The 21,325-nt window shown below is 35.8% G+C and overlaps 1 protein-coding gene across 1 annotated transcript in view; it reads right to left on the minus strand.

Moving 5' to 3' along the window:
• Positions 1-10,734, minus strand: part of TWN2 (valyl-tRNA synthetase / valine-tRNA ligase (VALRS)) — a 36,578-nt gene extending 25,844 nt beyond the window's left edge. Inside the window, exons 1-5 of the mRNA XM_088957020.1 lie at positions 10,504-10,734; positions 10,331-10,381; positions 9,185-9,247; positions 8,825-8,994; positions 8,659-8,731 (exon numbers count right to left, since the gene is read on the minus strand). Coding sequence (XP_088813146.1) covers positions 8,659-8,731; positions 8,825-8,994; positions 9,185-9,247; positions 10,331-10,381; positions 10,504-10,506 — 360 coding nt within the window. The 5' untranslated portion in view covers positions 10,507-10,734. The remainder of the gene's footprint in view (positions 1-8,658; positions 8,732-8,824; positions 8,995-9,184; positions 9,248-10,330; positions 10,382-10,503) is intronic.
• Positions 10,735-21,325: the final 10,591 nt, after the last annotated feature.

The following is a 21,325-nucleotide window of genomic DNA, read 5'->3' on the forward strand; positions in this document are numbered from 1 at the left end:
CTCATCCGGTTTAGGATACAGAAGGAGCCAGTTTTCCTCCTAGGTGAAGAAGCTTCCACTTCCGCTCCAGCTCTGGACAACGCTATTTCTGTCTGAAGTAAGAAAACTTTGATGATTGAAGTTTTTCTCTCTTCAAATTTCTTTCGCAAAACAAAACTCATAAATCCATTTGAATGTTTTGATAACATGAGCTGCATTTGCTTTGTCTTGAATAAAGTGTTCATGAGTCATGATTAATCATCTTAACCATGGGGTTATTCTGGGAAGCATCATGAGTCATGATGCTCAGTCCTTTAATTGTTTCTTTGACTTTATCTTGGCGGTTGTTGATGGACTTATGTCCCCTTGTTCTGATCATCGGCATCCAAATGTAAATATTTGGATGATTAATATTTTCCGATCTGAAGCAGCTTGTATTCAGAGACTTGCACCAGTAGCTTTTGTACAGAACTATAGTGATTTATCTTGGTACAGTGGTCTCTATGATTGACTATGAACCCAAATGTAAATCATTTTCTCCATGATCTTTACATGTTTGTTGTTTACATGATACAAGGATTTGATTAATGCAAATCAAACCGATGTGTACTACACAAATTTTTTTTGGTGTTTTTTCTTTTAATTTTTCCAGGAGTAGACCTCTGGGTGGATTTGTTAAGCTCAATTTTTCTAGAAACAGAAGTTGTTTCTCTTCAGTTTGGTTGGAAGCTTGGTCTTTCTTCTGAGTATGTTGAAGGGGATGATAAAGTTATACAGGTTGTACCTAGGTGTGCCAATAAGGTTGCTGACTTCTTAGCTAAGTATGGTTTAAATGTCTACAGGGCCTAGACAAAAAGTCCTTTCCTGCAAACAAAGATAGGGAAGTTTTGGAAAGTCGGTATATGCAGGGGTTAAGTAAGAAAGCAGACCAGCGTAAAACATGTTTCCTTTGGCAGTTTGTTGGACCCTCTTGGTCAAAAGGAACAGTCACATCTTTGAACATAGTGCATCTCAAAGGATATGTTGGCAAGGAAACTGGTGAGAAGGCTGTAGTCATGGCTGTCTATTCATAAAAGTTTCAGAGGGTCGAGAATTTTCATCTTGTAAAGTGCTTTGTGTAAACAGGAATGCATACTGCCGTATAGATCCTATTGTACATTCCCAATATTTGGTGCCTTGGTATATAGGGGTCTTTGTAACTGTGTCTTTTGGTTAATACAATTCAATATTTTACACTAACAACAAAAAATAGGTACAAAAGGGGATCCAACTGTAGTGGAAGTAATGATTTGCTCATTGCATTTGCTAATTTGGTCATTTAAAAAAGTCTTTAAATGAAAAAGAAATTTGGTTGGGTCTCCAAAATGGCCAAATGTTTTTTAACTTACTTCCCCTTGTTCATGTGGTCAATTTTATCAGAAAATCCCTGCTTTCAAAATAAGCATTTTCAGTGGACTAGGATACAAGACTTGTGTGGACTAGGAAAGTGAACGTGTATCCCTTATCTAATGGATGAATTCGTCCATAACCCTTCAATGTAATAGAGGCAGTGAAGTTGTACAAAAAAGGAATAATAAATCTGATTAAACTACTTTCTCCATCTTTATCTAGTTATCATCAAATGGAAGTTATTTCTTTTTTCTCTATAAGGGTAAAAAAATGTTCAAGGTTGGATGATATGGTTTTTGGTGTTTTCTAATGAAGTTCAATGAAAATGAATGGACTCATTATAGTAAGAGTAGATATATGATTTCCTTCTTATGTAGTTAGTATCTGCACTTATACGGTGAATGTCACATTTCTGAAATATGAGACTTGAAACATTTATTTTACATTCGACTGAGAGAACACCTGAGTTTTATATATGGGAATGAGCATTTCTTATGTCATTAACTCATTATCTTTCAAACAAACAAACAAACTCATTATCTTGCAAACATTTATTTTACAGTTTGTTGGGCACTGCAAACAAAAACAGGGCAGTTTGTTGGACCCTGCAAACAAAAACAGCCCCCGCCCAAAATGAAACAAAAACAATTCACCCGCTAATAAGGGAATGAAACAAACAGTGCCACAAAAGTTTACAAGGTAATAAAGAAAACTAATTGCATTTGGTTAATTTGGAAGAGTATGATGATTTTAGATTTCAGTGGTCGGTCAGGTGGGCAAGCCTAGGAACATAGGTTTGAGTCTGAGGATGGCTAATTTGTGCGAAAAAATGCCAAAGGTTAGGACAGTACCCGGCCCATATCCCTGAAGACCACTCAATCTGTAGTGGTGTGCATAGACTGTTGTATTAACTCGATTGGATCGATGCCTAACTAGTTACAAATTCATGTGTGCAACAGTGATGACCCAATAAGGAAGAATAAAGCTTGAAGCTAAGAAAAACAAAGAGCATAAAAATATTTGGGAAAATGGTCTGGAGGGCTGAGTCCTACGAGTAACTCAGATGAATTACCAAGTCCAACTCCAACTGTCAGCAGTCATTCATTCAAGACTATTCCAATTGGGCAAGAGCCCACCACCAGTTGACCCACTGAGTTAAAACAGTGCCACATGAATGGCAGATAATTGAACCCCACCCCACTTCTTGTTGTACATGCAAATGTAGGTAGGGATCCTTAGTTCTTTACTTTCATATAATCTTTCTTAGGTTGAAAGCAATCAATCTACTTAAAAAATGCAATTATTGTTTGTTATTCAGTAATGAAGGAAAGAAGGGTAAAGAAAAGTAAAGGGGAAAGGACATGACTCAATGAGATCCAGCCAAGGGAAAGGGAAGAAAATAATAGAACCATATCTCTGATTGAACATTCTAAGGTTTAGGCTCTAAGAATCCACACAATAAATGGTTCATTGTTTGTTGTTTTTATCAAGAAAGGGCCCATACAATATAATGGAGTGGCCAAACCCATTACCCTTCATTCACTGCCTCAGCAACAGCAATCATATTAGTAAATTTTGAATGACTATGAAGGACATCCCTGGTATTTTCGGTGACTGAATTTATTAATAAATACTAGTTATTAGTTTATATAACTAAATTCTAGCGCATTTGTGGAATTCATTGATTATCAGTTCTTAATGAGATTAGCTATCAAAAATTCTGAAATGAGACTCATTCTTTATCATGTATATGAGTACGTATGCATCATTATGATGATTTAGCTATCAAAAAAGAAAAAAAGTGTAATGTGTGCTTTCATGCATCTTTGATTAGTAACAGTGAAGGAAGTAAACTCATTCATGGTTAATGGTTGCTCCTTTTTTTTTTTCATTGACTACTTTTCCAACATGTAAATTATATAGGCATTCTAGAATGAATTCCCCAATTTATTTATTTATTTATTTGTTTGTTTGTTTATTTATTTTCTATAAATAGATGGAGCAAAATTTGCTTTATGCAATTGTTGGGGCTGCAACTACTACGGTTGCAGTTACATTTTCAATGTTGCAAGAATATGTGGATTATATTGATAGGGAACCATCTGTGAACCGGGATTTTGAACGAAATGATTTATTGTATAAGATTATATGGACAAAAAGAAATAGATTGTTATAACCAATTGAGAATGGGGAAAGCAGCCTTTGCAAGGCTATGCAAGATTATTCGTGAGACAAGAAGACTACATGCTACAATGAGGTGCGCGGTAGAAGAACAAGTGGCATGCTTCCTATACATACTAGCACACAACGTTAGGAATAGAGCAACGGGCTTTCATTTCAGTCGGTCTAGTGAGATTGTGAGCCGTCATTTCAACAATGTATTGAATGCTTTGTTGAGCTTGGAGGATAGATACTTGATTCAACCAAGTGGTACTGAAACATCTCTAGAAATTAGAAACCGACATGATTTTTGGCCATATTTCAAGGTAATTAAGTGATATAGTCTTCTTTATGACATATACACCCATAAAATGAATAATAAAAAACTTAAATCTACTGGTAAGATTGTATTGGGGCAATCGATGGCTCACACCTCCCTATGAAAGTCCCTTCTACTGATGTTGCTAAGTTTCGAGGTCGTAAATCTTATCCCACACAAAACATCCTTGTTGCATGCATTTTCAATCTGCGGTTTACATATGTATTACCTGGTTGGGAGGGTTCCGCATCGGACTCTCACATGCTTAACAATGCTCTGAGGAGAGAGCACAAATTAGAGATCCCTCAAGGTAGTAATAAACTCTCACAAGAGACATTTTTATTTAATAGGTAAGTATGTACGTGTTTTCTGACTTTTTATATTTTAAATAAGTAAATATTATCTTGTAGATGCAGGATTTTCATTAAAGACTGGGTTCATTACACCATATCGAAAAACACGATACCATCTAAAGGAATGGGGTGCACATCAACCTAAGAACCCAAAAGAACTGTTCAACCTTTGACACTGATCACTTAGAAAAACCGTTGAACGGATTTTTGGGGTATTGAAGAAACGTTTTCCAATTTTGGTATCTCAGCAACATTACCCTTTCAAGTCATAAGTGAAGATTGTGTCTACATGCTACATCTTACACAACCATGTCATGGGTGTGAATCCGTATGATTTCATCATGCGTCAGTATGATCGAGAAGTAGTTGATACTGAGGATGATGCAAGAATTGATGATTTAAATAATGATAGAGCAGACAATACACAAATCTCCCAACTATCTCAATGAGCTAGTAAAAATGAATAATCAAGGGAAGGAATTAGTCTCAGAGAAGAAATAGCTACCCAAATGTGGGCTGATTACGTCTTGTATCGATCCATGGCTCGACATTATATCCTTCCTGTTGTCTAAATCTTTCTTTCTAATATAACTTTTGTTGTGTAACTTTTTTTCTGTGTGCACTCACTTCTTTAACTAATTATGATGTTCAACTTTATTAATTGCCTATTGCTATTTATACAAAAATACCTTGCATTAATTAGTGTTATGGATATATATTGTTGATTTGCATTATTCATTTGATTGGCATGAAACAGAAATGGACTCTTCTAGCTCTCATCCTGAAAACAAGAATGGAAAAACAAATATGATTTGGACACAGGACATGGATAATTTACTCATTGATACATTTGCTGAGCAGGTCAACCTTGGAAACAAGGTTGACAAAAGTTTCAAATCATCGGCTTACACTGCAGCGGCACATGCTATTAGCACTAAGTTTTCAGTTGAATGTACTCAATGACACATACGAAATAGGCTGAAAACAATCAAGCGGAATTTTGCAATATTAAAAAACCTTTTGAATCAAAGTGGTTTTGCGTAGAATGATTCAACCAAGACAATAGATGCAACACCTGATGTTTGGGCTACATATATTGAGGTAGAATAGATTAATAACACTTACTTTAAACACTTGGTTTACAAATTATATGAAAGATGACTTATTAGTACGAAATGTGACTTATTATGGAACTCCCATGGTAAATGAACAGGCACATCCAGAGGCAAAGCAGTTTAAACGAAAAAGCATTCCAAACTATGACCAATTGGCATTGGTATGTGGAAATGATCAAGTGACTGGAAATGGCACCTTTACAACCAATGAGCTAAATAAGCAAGATGCAATTTCTGCAACTGCCACTAGTGCAACACCGAATGTTGAGCATGTGTTTGATGACATTGATGAGGCTAAGAATTTTGGAGATCCTAACCTTCAAGCAAGGTCGGTGGAGGCAAGTAATTTTTCAGAATGAAGAATTTTAGGAAAACGGAAGTCATATGCTTCAATTATTGCTAAACAAGTGCAAGACATTGTTGCATATCTCGGGAAACTTGCATCTGCAATTGAGAGAGGGTTTGGTTTATTTAGCAAGGAAAAGGTGTATACCAATGTTATGAGCCTAGAAGGATATTCAGTGGCATTTTTTATGAAAGCATATGACTTAACCGAGTATAAAAGTCGAGTTATGACATTTTACGGAGTGGAACCACATTTGAGGAAGGCGCGGTTTCAAATGAAATTAGGGCCTCCATATTGAAGGAATGGATAAAAAACTTAAACTATTATAACTCACATTTATTAACAAACTAGTTACTAATTATATATGACAAAAGCTTGTTTTGATGGTTGAGCCTTTGCATCCATTTTGTATATTTTTTGGGGATGCATTGGCAATTTGATTGTTGTCCCTTTTTTTTGCAATGGTCAATCTACTTGTATTAGGTGGAATGAATGGTTATATTTTACCATAATGGATTTATTGGTATATGGATGATTATGACTACATGGAATGAATAGGTTGAACTATTGGCATTGATGAACTAATTACAGGTTAAAGACAAATTCAAATGATTTATTAATGTATGTATGACTTTTTGAATGAAATAGGTTATTGAATGCAACTTCTTTGATGTACCAACAGGTCCAAATAATAGAGCAATTTTAGTTCCTAGTAGTTTCTTTTATGAATGCATGCACAGGTTTTTTATGGATGAGTACATTGAGTAGACCTATGAACAAATTCTATGATGAATGAGCAGGTCCAAATAATGAAGCATTTCTTACTCTTTTTAAGTAAAATTTTTGAATGAGCAAGTTTAATAACACTATCATGCCACGTGGCAAGTTCAATCGTATGTGTCATACATTTGGGGGGTGCAAGTTGTCATAAAGGTAAATTACACGCATTTTTATAGTTTAGCATGATTTTTCTCCTATAAATTTTCTTGCAAAACAAACACTGGAAAGTGAATTTTCTCACAAAAATTTTCTCAGCAAACAAACACATTATAACTAACTAAGAAAATAAATTTTCCTCTTCTCATCCCAACCTTTCTCTCATCCCATCCTTTCTCAGTCCAATTTTCTCAGCAATCAAACAGACCCTTGTAGACTACATCATCAACGGGAAAAGAAATGACTATTTGACCTGTCAAACATTGTTTGATTTGGTTCAAAGGGTGGCATTAAAGTACACTTTAACACTCCAATACTGTAGAATTTCAGCTCAATCTAACATGTGAAAGTGCCCCAACTAAAGACCAAGTTGGCTGGATTTTGTGTTATGAAAGTCATGGTCAAAGTCTTAGTCAACAACTTGACCAATATTTATAGAAACTTTCGCCATTACTATTTATAGTAAAAGATGACAATATTTTTAGTAATTTTGGGTTTCTTATGCTTAGTGGAATTAGGGAGTTATAGTGTGTCCTAGTTTGAAAAGGAGGCTTTCTACTTTTTGTTTTAAGTTTGAATACAAATAGGAGTTAGAACCTTGGAGTCTAAGAGTTGGAATTTAGAATCCAATTACGAGTTGGAAGTGCTACTTTGTGTCTATAAAAGGGTATCAGCAGATCTTGAAAAAAGCAATCTATTCCATTGAATTGAATAAAGAATTCTTTTATTTTCTGGTTCTGCCATAGCCAGCAGCTATAGTAGAATTAATTCTTGCTTCCTCTTCTATTTTCCCTTCTTTATTTGTTTGTTAATACTTGTGGCTGAAGCCTATTGTTGAATATGATCTAAACAAGGAGCAGCCTTAAACTTGTCACCGGGAGCGGAGCCCCCGGCCCAGCCATTAGACTCAAAAAAAAAAGCAAAAAGCGCAAAATTTTAAAAACGTGCACACCTGGGCTGAGGCGCAAGGCACATCAGGAACACGCCTAGGCACACCAGGCGTGCGCCTTTCGAAAGGGGTGCACCTAGGACCTGGACAAGGCGCATACCCCAAAATGCGCCTCACCTATGTGCCTAGGCGCGCCTTTTAAATCACTGGTTACAGACATTTTAAATTTCAACTACTTAATGACCCAAGCGATTTCATGAAACCGGGACTGGTTTACAAGTTTTCCAGTTAAACCAGCCAGTCAACCGGTTTTCACCAGGTTTTTAGTTATTACAGTTCTTGGGGTGTGAACGAACCGGCCAGGGCCCTCACATTTAACCAGTCTGGTTTTCTCAACACTGATTTTGTTCTATCCACCAAACTAATGACTTGAAACCAGAATCCCCCAAATCTCTTCTAAGACCAAAACACCAAGAAAGACTTCATTGGCAAAGGAAACCATCAACTAAAGGGTTTTGCAATTGTCAAAAAAAAAAAAATGGTTTTGCTTGTTTTTGTTTGTGAGTAGGGCATACTGGCATAGAGGTTCATCTCCCCACCACAAGTCTTCCAAAAATATCACAATTAACCCCATGATGAGATCATACAAATTAATGACATACATGTTCAGAGTCCCTCAAATCTCTTCTAAGACCAAATCCCAAAAAAGACCTCTTTTGGCAAAGAAAAGCATCAAACAAATGTTTTTATTTCTGTTTGTGGATAGGGCATAAATTCTAGTGTGTAGGCCTAGTACAAAGGTTCATCTCCCCACCACAACTATTCTCAAATCTCATCACATGATGAGGTCTTACATGATATGTGGTGAAAAAGAAGGGAAAATAGTCATGATAGCCCTCCATGGGCACCTCCTAGTAAAAATATTTTTTAATGTTAACTAAGATTATCTATGAATTCAATAAAAAGAATATTATGTACAAGGTGAGTGGCAGCACTCTGTACCCTCCCATTAAAAATATGTTCATGTCATCTTCACAAAACTATAGGCAGTTCATATCTTCAATTTTGATTCTAGCCACAGATTTGTTTTTCAACAACCCCGTCGAGCATGCAAAAAGTCCAGCATTCCATCTAAGATCATAATGCAAACCAAAAGTTTTACTAGCACTTACAATCACAAATGCAGGTTTGGAGCTGCTTGCATCTGCTACAAAGAAGTTTGATTTTTCCCACCATGCATACCATCTAGATCATTGAAAGGGGGCCACAAGGAATAAAAGAGATTACAAACATGAGCTGATATAACATACAAAAGGAAGAGAATAACTTGATACTTACGATTTCTCTACTGCAGCTGGACTGTATTGTTTTGCCATTTGACGAGAAAGTCTCTTCTTCTCACCAATGGGAGTCTCTGGATCAAAATAATCCTCAGGATTCTCTTCCCCTGTATCTCTCTTTGAATTTCTCCGTTCGCTCTTTTTTGGGGCACTGGATGACTTTTGTGCCTGGTCAATACCACAGAAGGATAATCCATGTTCCATTATAAATACCAAATACACAAGTTGCTTTTATATAATCAATAAAGGCAGTGACTTCCACATCAAAGGCTCTAAATTAAAGGTATGTCCATCCAGAAAGCCACAGAACCATAAGTTATTCCATAATAGGCAACATCATAAAACATGTTATCTTTACCTGAAGTTTAGCTGCTTCTGCTTTCTGTGCAGCCTTTAGTTTTTTCAATTCTTTCTCTTTTGCCTGCCATGGAAATAAACATCATAGTCACTTTGAAGTGGATGATCATAGTAAAACAACAGCCAAGTAATTACAGAGCACTAAAAAGAAAAAATAATGAATCAGAGATCTACAGTTGAAAGATATGTTGATTATCAAACACATAGAATTACCAACCACAGGTTCAACCCAAAAGATTGATTTGTCCGGTTACATTTATGGGCTACTAAGACCTAAGTGCCAATTTAAATGCAAACATCATAGTAAAATAGCAGCCAAGTAATGCTAGACCACTTAGAGTGTGGTTGCTAATGTAGATTTTTTGTGTATCAGTTGATTCCAGAACATGCCACACCTAGCGGACATTTGTTTGAGGTATTGCACATTCTAAATCCATCTCAGATAGATCTGATCCACAAAATATTGTCCATTTTTGTCCTCGTTAAAATATTGCGACGCATCATCAATCACATAGCTTCAATTGAAATATATATTATATAGACACTTAAAATATACACAAAACGAGCAACCACGGGTCCAATCAGAATTAACGGCACTCTGAACTGTCATTGCAGTTCTAAGACGCTAAGTGGTTATTTAAATGTGAAAGTCATCAATGGGGATTGGGGCTTTTGCTGACTCTGTTTTAGGAACATTGGAAATATGATAATGTGTGACAGTGCGTCCACCTACTATATGCAATCCATACAAATCCCAGATCCCATGGCAAGAAAAAACACAGAATCGGTTTTTCACTGGGCCTACTCAGATAAAAATTGATCCAAACGTAATTCAGCAGCTCACTTTTGTAGGTCTAAAAACCTACGGTATTTTACAAGGATAGCAAATGTAATATCTAGTGCTAAAAATTGCTAGTGTTCAAACATCTTGAATAACAAATAATAGATGCATAATCCTGGTAAATTGCTTATGAGTTTCTTTTATTGAATTTACTATTGATTAACAATAAGAAAGCCACAAGTTCAGGACAAAAAACAATAAACACCAACAGCTATGTAGTCAGTAATCAATTGCAGATATAATTTGTGTACAAAGGCACATGACATAGTGAGTGTACGAGAAATGAACATGGGAATTGTAGATGACCTTCTCTTCCTTCTTTTTCTTTCTTTCAAGGTCTTCGGCCCCTGGTTCCACCTACAATTGAGAGAATTGCAGATTGACAATTAGAGGAAAAAGGATTAAGTTTCTGTTTTGCACTGAGAAAATTAGAAACTGAGTTTCGATTTTCTGTGCCAAGAATCAATCACGTCACTAACCATGTTCTCGTCTCGAGCCAGAACCAGTCACAGAGTCGAAACAATAAAAATCTGCAATAAATGGAAAGAAGTCGGGAAACAAACACCAAAAGGGGGCTCGATCAGGTTTTGGAAAGAACAAGTGAACAGCAACAGTAGAACGTAAAAAAAAAAAAAAAAAAATCTTCTGCTTTAACGTCCGACTCAGTTTTGTGGTTTTATGTCTGAGTACTCTAATCTAGCTAAAACCCTAAGAAAGCTTTGGTGGCTGCTGTCGTTGGTTTATAGACAGTTATTAGCGTCTACGTACAAAATTGCCTGCGTCTAGTAGTGGCCTAGTGGGGTACTCACGGTTCGGTTATACGGTTCGATTAACCGCACCGGTTTTACAATTTTGTTTTTTCTCGAATGCACCGGTTCTTACAGTAAACCGAACCGAAACAAGCAGGTTTATTTTTATTAAAATAAACCAATCCATTCACCTGAAATCAATTTTTTCATTCCAAAATAGCAGAAAAAATCAACCTGCTTTATATGATACATTTTTCCGTAATAAATCAATCAACCTCATCATTCTCTCAAAAAAACCTCTACATACATGGTCATCCATTGACCAATCAAAACCAAAAATGAAAAACCTATGCATCCATTAACATCTAATGAATCTAATGATACATTTATCATTGAAACATATATTGTTGTACATGATACATCATCATATATATCATAAAAAAGGGCAAACTTCTTAAACTACCCTTATGGCTTAGTTAACCGACTAACTCTCTGCCTTTGCTATTTATATTTTGTCTTAAAGTATCCCCTAAGCGGCTGTTTGGCATCATTGTCATTTCCTGGAGTAACGGTGCCACATCGGAAAAAACGGTGCTCTAAGAAACGGGCATTTGTTTGGAACCATTTCTCCTTAAAAAATGGTGCTCCAAGCCACGCCTTAGAAATCAGAAAGCAATGGTTTGGAGCAACGCCAAATTTGGCGTTTCCTGGAACTATAGCTCGTTGCTGCCAATAGGGCAGTGATATGGCACTGATGTGGCACTGGATACTAGGTACCAGTGCTGAAAACGTTTCCTAAAGCATTGGTACCAAACAGAAAAAATTGTTGTTTCTCCAAGTAATGTCCTACCTGACAACAATCATTCCAAACAAAAATAAAGGCAAAGAAAACGGTGCTTCCAACCACACATCAAATGCATCTGCAGCATCGATGCTAAACATATACTAAATTTTTCGAGAATTGTCAAAAACCTCATTTCCATTAACATCAGTTTACAGAGAGACGAAAAAGACTACTTTACCCATTATCCTTCAATTTTTAATATGAAAGAGGAAAAAGGGAAAGAGAGAACTAGGGTTGACAGAGATGTAGAACTAGGGTTGAGCTCAAGACAAAAAGGGAAGCAACAAATCCGATTGTTCAAACTTACAAAATTCTTGGTGTACAATACATGGTGAATGTGAGGCTTACCTTAGCTCATTTTGGACTGTTGGATGCATGCATGTAGTTGTTTAGACTATAGACCACCTTTTTATTAGTGACTTCTGATGAAATAAGAAATACGCATATGAGAAGATTGGCTTTTTTTTTTTTCCTTTTTTTTAGTCAGAATACAATTATGAACAAGCACCTAGACATCAAAATGACTCATTCCAAAGCTTCCTTCTTCCTTAGATACAAGCCAAAATCCAGATGATTAAAACCAAACCATAACCCCCCCCTCCCTCTTTCACTTCCCTTGTTCAGCCACTGCCGGTGCAATACCCAACACCCAACCAACCATTGGTTTGGGTGACGATTTCCTGACTAATAGATCTGAAAATTTAAATCCAAATATTACTGATTTTCTATCTCCCCTCATAATCGACTTTGAATTGGGTTAAACTTGTTCTCTCAATATTTGGGTTCATCACAGACCAAACACAGGGTGGTTAACGTCTTAGCGAGTTAGTTACATCTACCATCAGCACTCGACACTGGTGGTGGCGCCTATATTTTGGACCCCATCTCCATTTATCTATTCTCTCATTCTACTTCTAACCTCATTCCTCTTTTACGTTTTCTGCAAAACCTCCTCGCATTCTCTCAAACCAAACCAAACCAAACCGAGTGAAATACACAGATTAGATCTCATCAATGGTTGTCGCGTCTGTTGCTTTTCAGGCACGCTGTGAGGAAAAACATTTACATGGTGAAACTCACCAAACAAGTAAAACGATATGAAGAAATGGTCAAGTTCATGGAAAAGGTGACGGCCACCGTGGAGGCCGAGGAGCGTAACCTCCCATCCATCCTCTACAAAAACGTCATCTCTGCTCACCGCGCTTCCTGTTACAAATAAAATGGTGCAAATAAAAATAAAGAATGATGGCGAAGTCCACCAATTCATGATCCCCGTGAAGGCTTCAGATCTTTCGTTTCATTTTACTATCATTTCCTGGTTTGAACTGCAGATATTCAAACATATCTAAAGTCAGTGGCTCCATCTCTTCGCGAGAAAGTCAAATCAGAAATATCAACAGATGGAGCTCTTAGTTATGAACATCTTGTTAATATTCGGCACCTTGCTACGATAGAGAAGGAGGGGAGAAAGAGGGAAAAGAGAAGGGCTTTGGACAAGCTCGTGATTTTGGTTGGGCTGAGAGATGAAGGGTATTATTGGATTTCAAAAAAGATTTATATGTCAAGAGTAGACCTATTCATGGGTCGGGCCGGCCCCGACCCCCGGACGAGCTTGAACAGGCTTTTTGGCTGGCAGGCTTAATCTCGGGCCAAAAAGCCCGGCTCGCATAAAATTCGAGCCGGGCTCGGGCTTTGCCAAAATAGCCCAGCCCGAGCCCGGCCTGGCCCGACCTATAGTTAAACCTAAGTAAAAACCCTATGTGATGTCCATTTGAATAAATTTTTTGATTTGAGAAGGTTGTTGATTCACTTGTAGGCCCATTGTTCATTTAAATAGGGGAAGGAACATCTGAATTAAAATAGATAATGTCTATTTGAATAGGGAAATTTTTGATTTTCTTTTATTAGGTCATGCTTCGAGCTCAGGCTCGGGCTTCGGGCTTTTTATTAGGGCCGGGCTCGGGCCCAAGTTCTAGGCCTGTTGGTTGGGCCGGGCTCGGGCTCGGGCTCGGGCTTGGGCCTATTATTTTTCTGTTAATGAACACTAAAAGCCTGACCCGAGCCCGGCCCAGCCCAGCCCATGAACAGGTCTAGTTAAGAGGTGTCGCATGTGTACTGATTTTGACAAAACATTAACAAACATTAATGACAGGGGTAGAGCTACTCAATTGTCAGAAACAATAGGAGTGGTTTAAGACAATAGTGAAACAATAAGTGTACAAATTTTCAATTAGCTAAATAATAGGAGTAATTTAAGAAATTTGCCCAAAAAAATCAATCAGCATGCACAATTGCACATCCATTCTCTCAACAAACAAAACATGTACACTCATGATCTATTAATCAATTTAACAAAAAACAAACAGTACATGTATTAACTTGTATTGTTGAACATGATACATTAACATTGAACCAATATAACCCAAAACCAATAAACTTGTATCATAAAAGCATTAAACATTCAACCTAGGGATGGCAACGCGACGAGTTCGGAGAGGGTTTTGTAAATTCTAGACCCTACTTGCCTTCCTAAACCTCCCAACTAGGGCCGTACATGGGTTGGTTCAGTTTGGATGCACACAAATTTCCCAATCGAACCAAACATCTTGGGTTGATTGTTACATCAACCGAAACCCATAGGAATAGAACAAGAATCGAAGTATAATAGTATGTCTCGGTTCGTCAGTTTGATCAGTTTATACCAAACCGAGTTACTCTTTCTTTAGTCTTGATTTGACTTGGGCCCACAACCAAAGGAAATTGATCTCTTCAGATTTCAAACATGTAAATAACTAAATATTTTACTTTTTTGTTAATAGTTTAGACAATGGGTAGAGAGTACAACCTATACACCCCTAAAAAGCCTAATATTATTTATTTATAATTAATTATTATTTAATTATTAATATCTCTCTCTCAAAACAATATATTATTATTATTATCATTTTTTAAAGTAAATCAAGAATAAATATGAGATATGAGAGAGAACAACTAATAGGTTTGACTTTTGAAAGAAGAACAATAATGCCCAGGGACTAGGGGTCAAGTCACTTCTCACTTATACAATGCCTAAGGATCAAACCTTTACACCAATCAATAATTAACTACCTCTTACAAATTGGGAAGTGGGAATTGATTGCCTCTTACGAATTGGGAAATGGGAATTGAAACATGGGAATGGTTAATGTCACATGTATTATTTACATGTACTCGGTTTGGTTCAGTTTTATTTCGATTTACAGATTTATAAACTGCAACCAAACCTTCAATCAGGTTATGCTTATTTCTAAATCGAAATTGACTGACTTATTTGAGAACCGACCACCATCGGTTTGAGTTGGATTGGTTTGGGTCGGTTTGTTCAGTTTTTACACTAGTGTGAACAGCCCTACTGCCAACCCATACCCGCCCCAAAACCCATAGTGGGTTGGATTTTGAGAATCCAAACCCTCCTCACACATGAAAATGCAAAGCCCTCCCCAACTATACCCTCCCCGCATTCAAGGATTGGGGTGGGTTGGGTTTAGAACCCACATCTAATTTCCTATTATTTCTTGTCACATATAAGCAATAAGTAAGTAAAATAACACAAATATACAACAAAATTTCCAATTATTTGATTAAGAAATGTGGAAAACACAAACTATCAATTATCCTTCACATAAGATTCAAAATATTATTAAATTCAGCACCTAGTACATAAAGTTTATATGCTTTTCAACAATATGCGGGTCAGAGAGGATCAGGTTTAGCCTAATACCATACCCTACATGTACTTATATAGGTTGTAGAATCCAAAAACTCGCCATTCAAACAAAAAAGAAAAAAAACCACCTGTTTGGGAGGGTAGGGGCAGATACCCACTGGGTAGAGTACAATTTCCATCCCTTATTCAACCTATATCATAAAAGTATTACCCATTCAACCTATATCATAAAAGCATTAACCATTCTGTTTGTATCATAGAAGTATTAACCATTCATTCATTCAACTTGTATCATAGAGGTATTAGCCAATAAACTTATATCATAAAAGTGGTAAGTTGGTAACCACTAACCAATAAACTAATCAAGGTCTACAACCATAAAAATTCAAGTTAAATATCAAACATTCAGCAAGAATCACTTTGGTTTCTTTACACCAACACTCAATCATCAATATTAACAAGAGGATGTTCCTCAATGATACATGAATACTCTACAAAAAAAGATTAAGACAAGTGCAAATTAGGCTTGGTAGCCATGTGATTCCATACTTTCTGAGCCATCAAAATCTTCCTCTATATGAAGATAACCATGAATAAAGCCATACTTTCTGGGCCATCAAAATTTTGATGGTCATGAACAAGAAAAAAATAAAATAAAAAACATAAAACTTTACCTGGTTCCATACTTTCAAGTTCATCTAAATTTTCTTCTATATGAAGATAGTCATGTGATCTTTGTAGTCAATCTTGTCCACAAATGATAGCTCACACCATTCTTGGATTAGAAACTATGAAAAAATCAAGCACACGACTTCTAGTGCTAAAAGTAGACTCAGATGCAACTATAGATGCAGTTATGGCTAACAAATCTTGAGCCATCATAGAAAACACTTGATATCTAGAGGAATTAATTTTCCACCAAGTTAATATTTTAAATGATTTTTTAGATATTCACATTCTTCTCCTAAATATCTATCCAATTCTATTTTGTTATTTACACCTCATTGGCCCACTTTTTGCTTTTTATATAGACTATCCATAAAATCAATAACATCCTCCACACTATCAACTTCCATCTCGTTTGTATATTGAGTTTGATTACTTGATTACATATTATGAGATGACATAGTTGAACAATAAAACTCAAACATAGAAACTAAAACTTATTTCACTTTCTCTTTCAACACTTGAGCATTATCAACATCATATGATTCATTGATAATGTACCCTAGCTTACATTAAGGGTCAAAAACGACCATAATGAACAACATGATATTGAATTTTTCACATTTATCAAATACTTTTCAAATTTCTTTTCCATCTTAGAAGCTATCAAACTAATACTAAAATCATCACTACTATACTTAGAAATGGCAATTCCAATATCATAAATTTCTTTCATATATTCATTTCCAATTATATAAAGTAATTCAAACAATTTCAATGTAGTTTTATATAAACTTTAAAAAAATGCAACAAATCATGAGCATATTCTCAATCATCATTACTAGACAAATTTTTATTTTTTGAACTAGTAATCTTTTGCGTATACTCACTATCAATACTCTCTAACAAATCAAATGTCTTCTAAAATTCTAAAACAGATTCCAACATCAAATAAGTGGAATTCCACCCAATTTCAACATTTAAGCAAACAAGAGTACTTTTCATTATCTTTTCTTTCTCTACACATAATCGTTAAACCTTTAGAATCATGATGTAGAAGACTTTTCATATTTCATTATAGAACGAATCCTAAAAATATAATCATTAAACTTAAGCAATCCCTCCTTCACAATTAGACTCAAAATATATGCACCACATTTCGTGTGTAAGAACTCAATTTTGAAGACACATCCCTTTTAACTATTGAGTATATTTTTCAAGTACTTAATCCCCACATCATTTGATCTTGCATTGTCTACTATTACAGTGAAAGCCCTTTAAATGCCTTAATTAATCAAGCAAGCATATTTCAATGGCATGATGCCCTTATGCTTGTAGTGAGGAAGATCCTTGATGAAAATTTTAAAATAATTATTCAACTTCCTCTTTTCATCTATAAAGAATTTATAACAATCCCTAGTTACTGTGTAACATGAAGGAACTACAATAACCATCTTAGAAAGTGCTTTTCTACAATCATTTTGGTCAAAATTGTAAGACACAAGTGATAGTGTGTTGTTCCCTCTTTTACATTTTGACATTAAGCCTCTAAGGTTTCTTGTTTCTTGTTCGCATTAAGAGGATATTTCTTACATCTAAATAAGTGATTAATCAAGCAACTAGTACCACTTACGTTAGGATAAGCTAAGTCATTACCATAATAGTTACAAGCTGCTCTTTAATCACTTTTAACCTCACAATTCATCTTAGTGAAATGATCCCACACCCATGATTTTTTTCCTAGAAATAAAAGAAACACTAACCTTTGAATCAACATCTAGAATATGTGGATTTGATGCATTAACATCATTTCTTAGAGGTATATGAGGGTTTATGCTATTATTTCTAGGTGGAGGATTGGTACATTGACTCCATGTTATTGTGTTGTTATCACCCATACTTGACATCTGATAAAAAAATTATATGTTTATTAAAGTAATTTAATAAAGTGTTATCTATGAACCAACCAATCACACACTATATTCTCTATATAATGCAAATATAATAATATTTAAGAAACACAAATAATTGTTACAAGACTTCATTCTCAATACAACATTTGGATGGAAAATCAAGTCTAATCCTACTTCAACAAAAAGAAAAGTACACTTAATGTCCAAAATCAAGTCCAAACACCATGAACAATAACATGTAATTTGGTTGATTATTTATGGCTTTGATTGGTGTAAATTTACAAACATGAAAATGTGTGAATATGGTGTTTCAAGATGTAAATCAAAAGTTAATAGAAGGGTCAAATAGTAAGCCCACATATGCCGATTAATAGAAGTAATCAAGCCCCAATGATTGCAAAATGTTCAAGAAGAAATCCATGAGAAATCCAAAGAGTATTGTTTATTCATAGATCATGTTTCAAATATGAAGATAGGTATACATGAAGGGATGGGAGATCCATCATATGGATGGCTAAACTTGGTAGGAAGGTTGGGCGAAATTTCAAAAATTTCTTTACTCCCATCCGGGAATCCAATTCCCAGTTTAGAAAATTGCATTTTCAAGGTTCGCTCTTGTAACCAAACCTGACCAAATTTGAAACCAAATTAAGGGAAAAATATACTTGATACAGAATCCACACAAGAATACTCCTCCCAACATAGGTGTTCACACCCAAAGAGTGTACAAAATCCTCCCTCCATTGAAGATGACACAACATAGGATAAGGCAAGATCAATAGGTAGTTCTTCACAAAGAATTTGTGATTCTTCACCAAGAATCGAATGGGATAGTGAACACAACTTCTAAATTGTTTCTTCTAACAAGAAACAATATCAAGATCAAATCTTGATCCAATCCAATAACTGGAGATTGAACAGGGTAGGGTGGCAGGAGTAGGAAGAAAAAAGAGCAGAAGGCAATAGTAGTTTAGCTGTGTTGTCTTCTCTTTGTATTCAGCGAATGTGTCTTTGGAGGTTCGCCCTGCTCTCTTATTTATAGCCTTAAAGAGAAAATTTTCTAATCTCATTATGAGTTTCCTGATCCAAATCTTTTATTTGGATATGGACTCTTTAAGTGATAAGGATAATCCCTTATCTTATTTGTAGATAAAGATCAACCTTCCTAATCAAATTAAGAGTTCCTTTGGTCCAAATCATTATTTTGATCTTGACTCTTTAAGTTGATAAGGATAATCCCGTATCTTATCTGCTAATCCAAATCCCAGATCCGCCCCTATTTAATTAATCTAATTAACCTTTCATGCTCACTTCCACTTTAATGCGGGCTAGCTTGACTCTCTTTGTATGGCGTGGGACCCTATCATTGATCTACACATCAGCCACATGAGTTCATCCTAGCCTCTGCTATAAGGCCTAACCGAATTCATTGCTAAATACAGTGAACCTCTGAGTCCAACACTATGGGCTCTTAATGGGCCCAATATTTACACTAAATGGTCCTTATGTCCAGCCATCTTATGAAGGCCCAATGACTATGGGCAGATGCAAGATTAGCCCATCAGGTATAACCCTCAATGGTCTTACACTTGACCTCTCAGCCCATAATGATCAAACACTAACTGACAAGAGAGGACCTCTCCCTCGGCTACAAGGTGTAGTGTTGCACTCTCTACTCACATAAATCCTAGGAATTAAAACCTTTTTGCAAATATTTTGAAACCATAATATATATATGTATGTATGTATGTATGTATGTATGTATGCGTCTATATAAATATATTTTGTAAAACAAATTTCAATGGTTGAAATCAACTACCGACAATTTAGGTTTCCATCAGAGAGAGTGCATCTCTGATCATTCACTTTGTCCGAAAAAGAAGATGATCCTATCACTATGATCACCCACTCAAATGAATTCTCGGACTATCCCAACATACCCAGGTTTTGACCCCCTCTAAGGATCTCACTGATTGGCATATCAAAGACAACCCAATCATACATCTAGTGCAGTGTCATAATCAAGTTTAGGGGTTAGATGTAACATACCAGTTTTGCCCATCTATCTCCAAGGTCCAAGGCAATACTGGAATTTTGGTCTAGTTTAGAGTTTCAAGAAAACCCACACTATATGCACCTTAGGTCTCACCCTAGCAGCCGAGACAAGCCACCCCAACCAACTTGGCGGTACATCAGTATCAGCCTTGGTAGGATAAATCTCCACAGATTTATCTAACGACTGTGAAGATTCTAAACTAACACGAGTCTCATATGTGTTCAGTTTAAGGGTATTATACAAAAATACACCATAATAACACTAATCAAATATGTATTTTATTCATTTACAATAAATGTCATAATGTACATCATGCTGATTGGAACTAAGGGCATACACTGTCTAACAATGCATACAACTAAATACGAAGGTAAACACACATACATTTACATTTGCTATTGCTATATGTTAAAAATATATTGAGGCCTATTTTAAAATAATATAAGTTTCACATGTGTGGTGTGTAAATATGAATATGTATAGTTTTCATTTTTGTTTTTCAAAACTTGGGGAATCTAGCCACTTTGCCATAATGCCATGGATTATTTCATAACCTTGGTCCATCCCATAGATTACTCTTATGGGATGCTTTATATAATGTTTAATCAATGATTGTAAATGAGCAAATTAACAAATCTTCATTTTATTTTTGTTTTCTTTTCTATTGTCTTTTCTTTATAAAGTGAAAAGCTTCCATTTTAGAACGAAAAATATAAATTAGAATCCAGAATCTATTATAATGTTCTTAATCAAGGTAAGGTGGCATTTTATATGGAAGCATAGGTGGTGTAGAAAATCCCCATCCCAATCCCCTCTAATAGGGACAAAGTTATCCCCATCCCCGTCCCCACAGGATCCCCATTCCCTGATATTTTTTATAAAGTTAACCCTTTTTTTATTTTATTTAAAAAAATAAAAATAAAATAATTAAAATTTACAATCCTATTAGAAAATATTCAAACATTTTCAACCATATTTTTTAAATATTAATATATAGATGTATGTGTATATATATACATATAACGCATGCATACATATATACATATATATTAGTGGGGATCCTATGGGGCGAGGTTGGGGTCCCTACGGGCCGGGGAGTGCTCTCCCTGTCCTCGCTAACGGGGATGAAAATTTCCCCATCCCCGTCCCTGTGAGGGAAAATCATCCTCATCCCTGCCCCATTCGGGGCAGATCCCACGAGAATTGGGAAAATGGGGAAAATTGCCATCCCTAGTTAGTTTGAGAGAAGAGATGGGAGATTAAGACTGAAAGAGATCAAAGAGATTAGGGGAGGAATCTCAAAGATAGAGAGATGAGAGAGATTAGGGGAACAATTTGGAAAATGAGAGTTTTAAAGCATGCAAAGG

This window comes from Nelumbo lutea, chromosome 8, assembly GCF_056320005.1.
Source record: "Nelumbo lutea isolate HS-2025 chromosome 8, American lotus-T2T, whole genome shotgun sequence".
NCBI lineage: Eukaryota > Viridiplantae > Streptophyta > Magnoliopsida > Proteales > Nelumbonaceae > Nelumbo > Nelumbo lutea.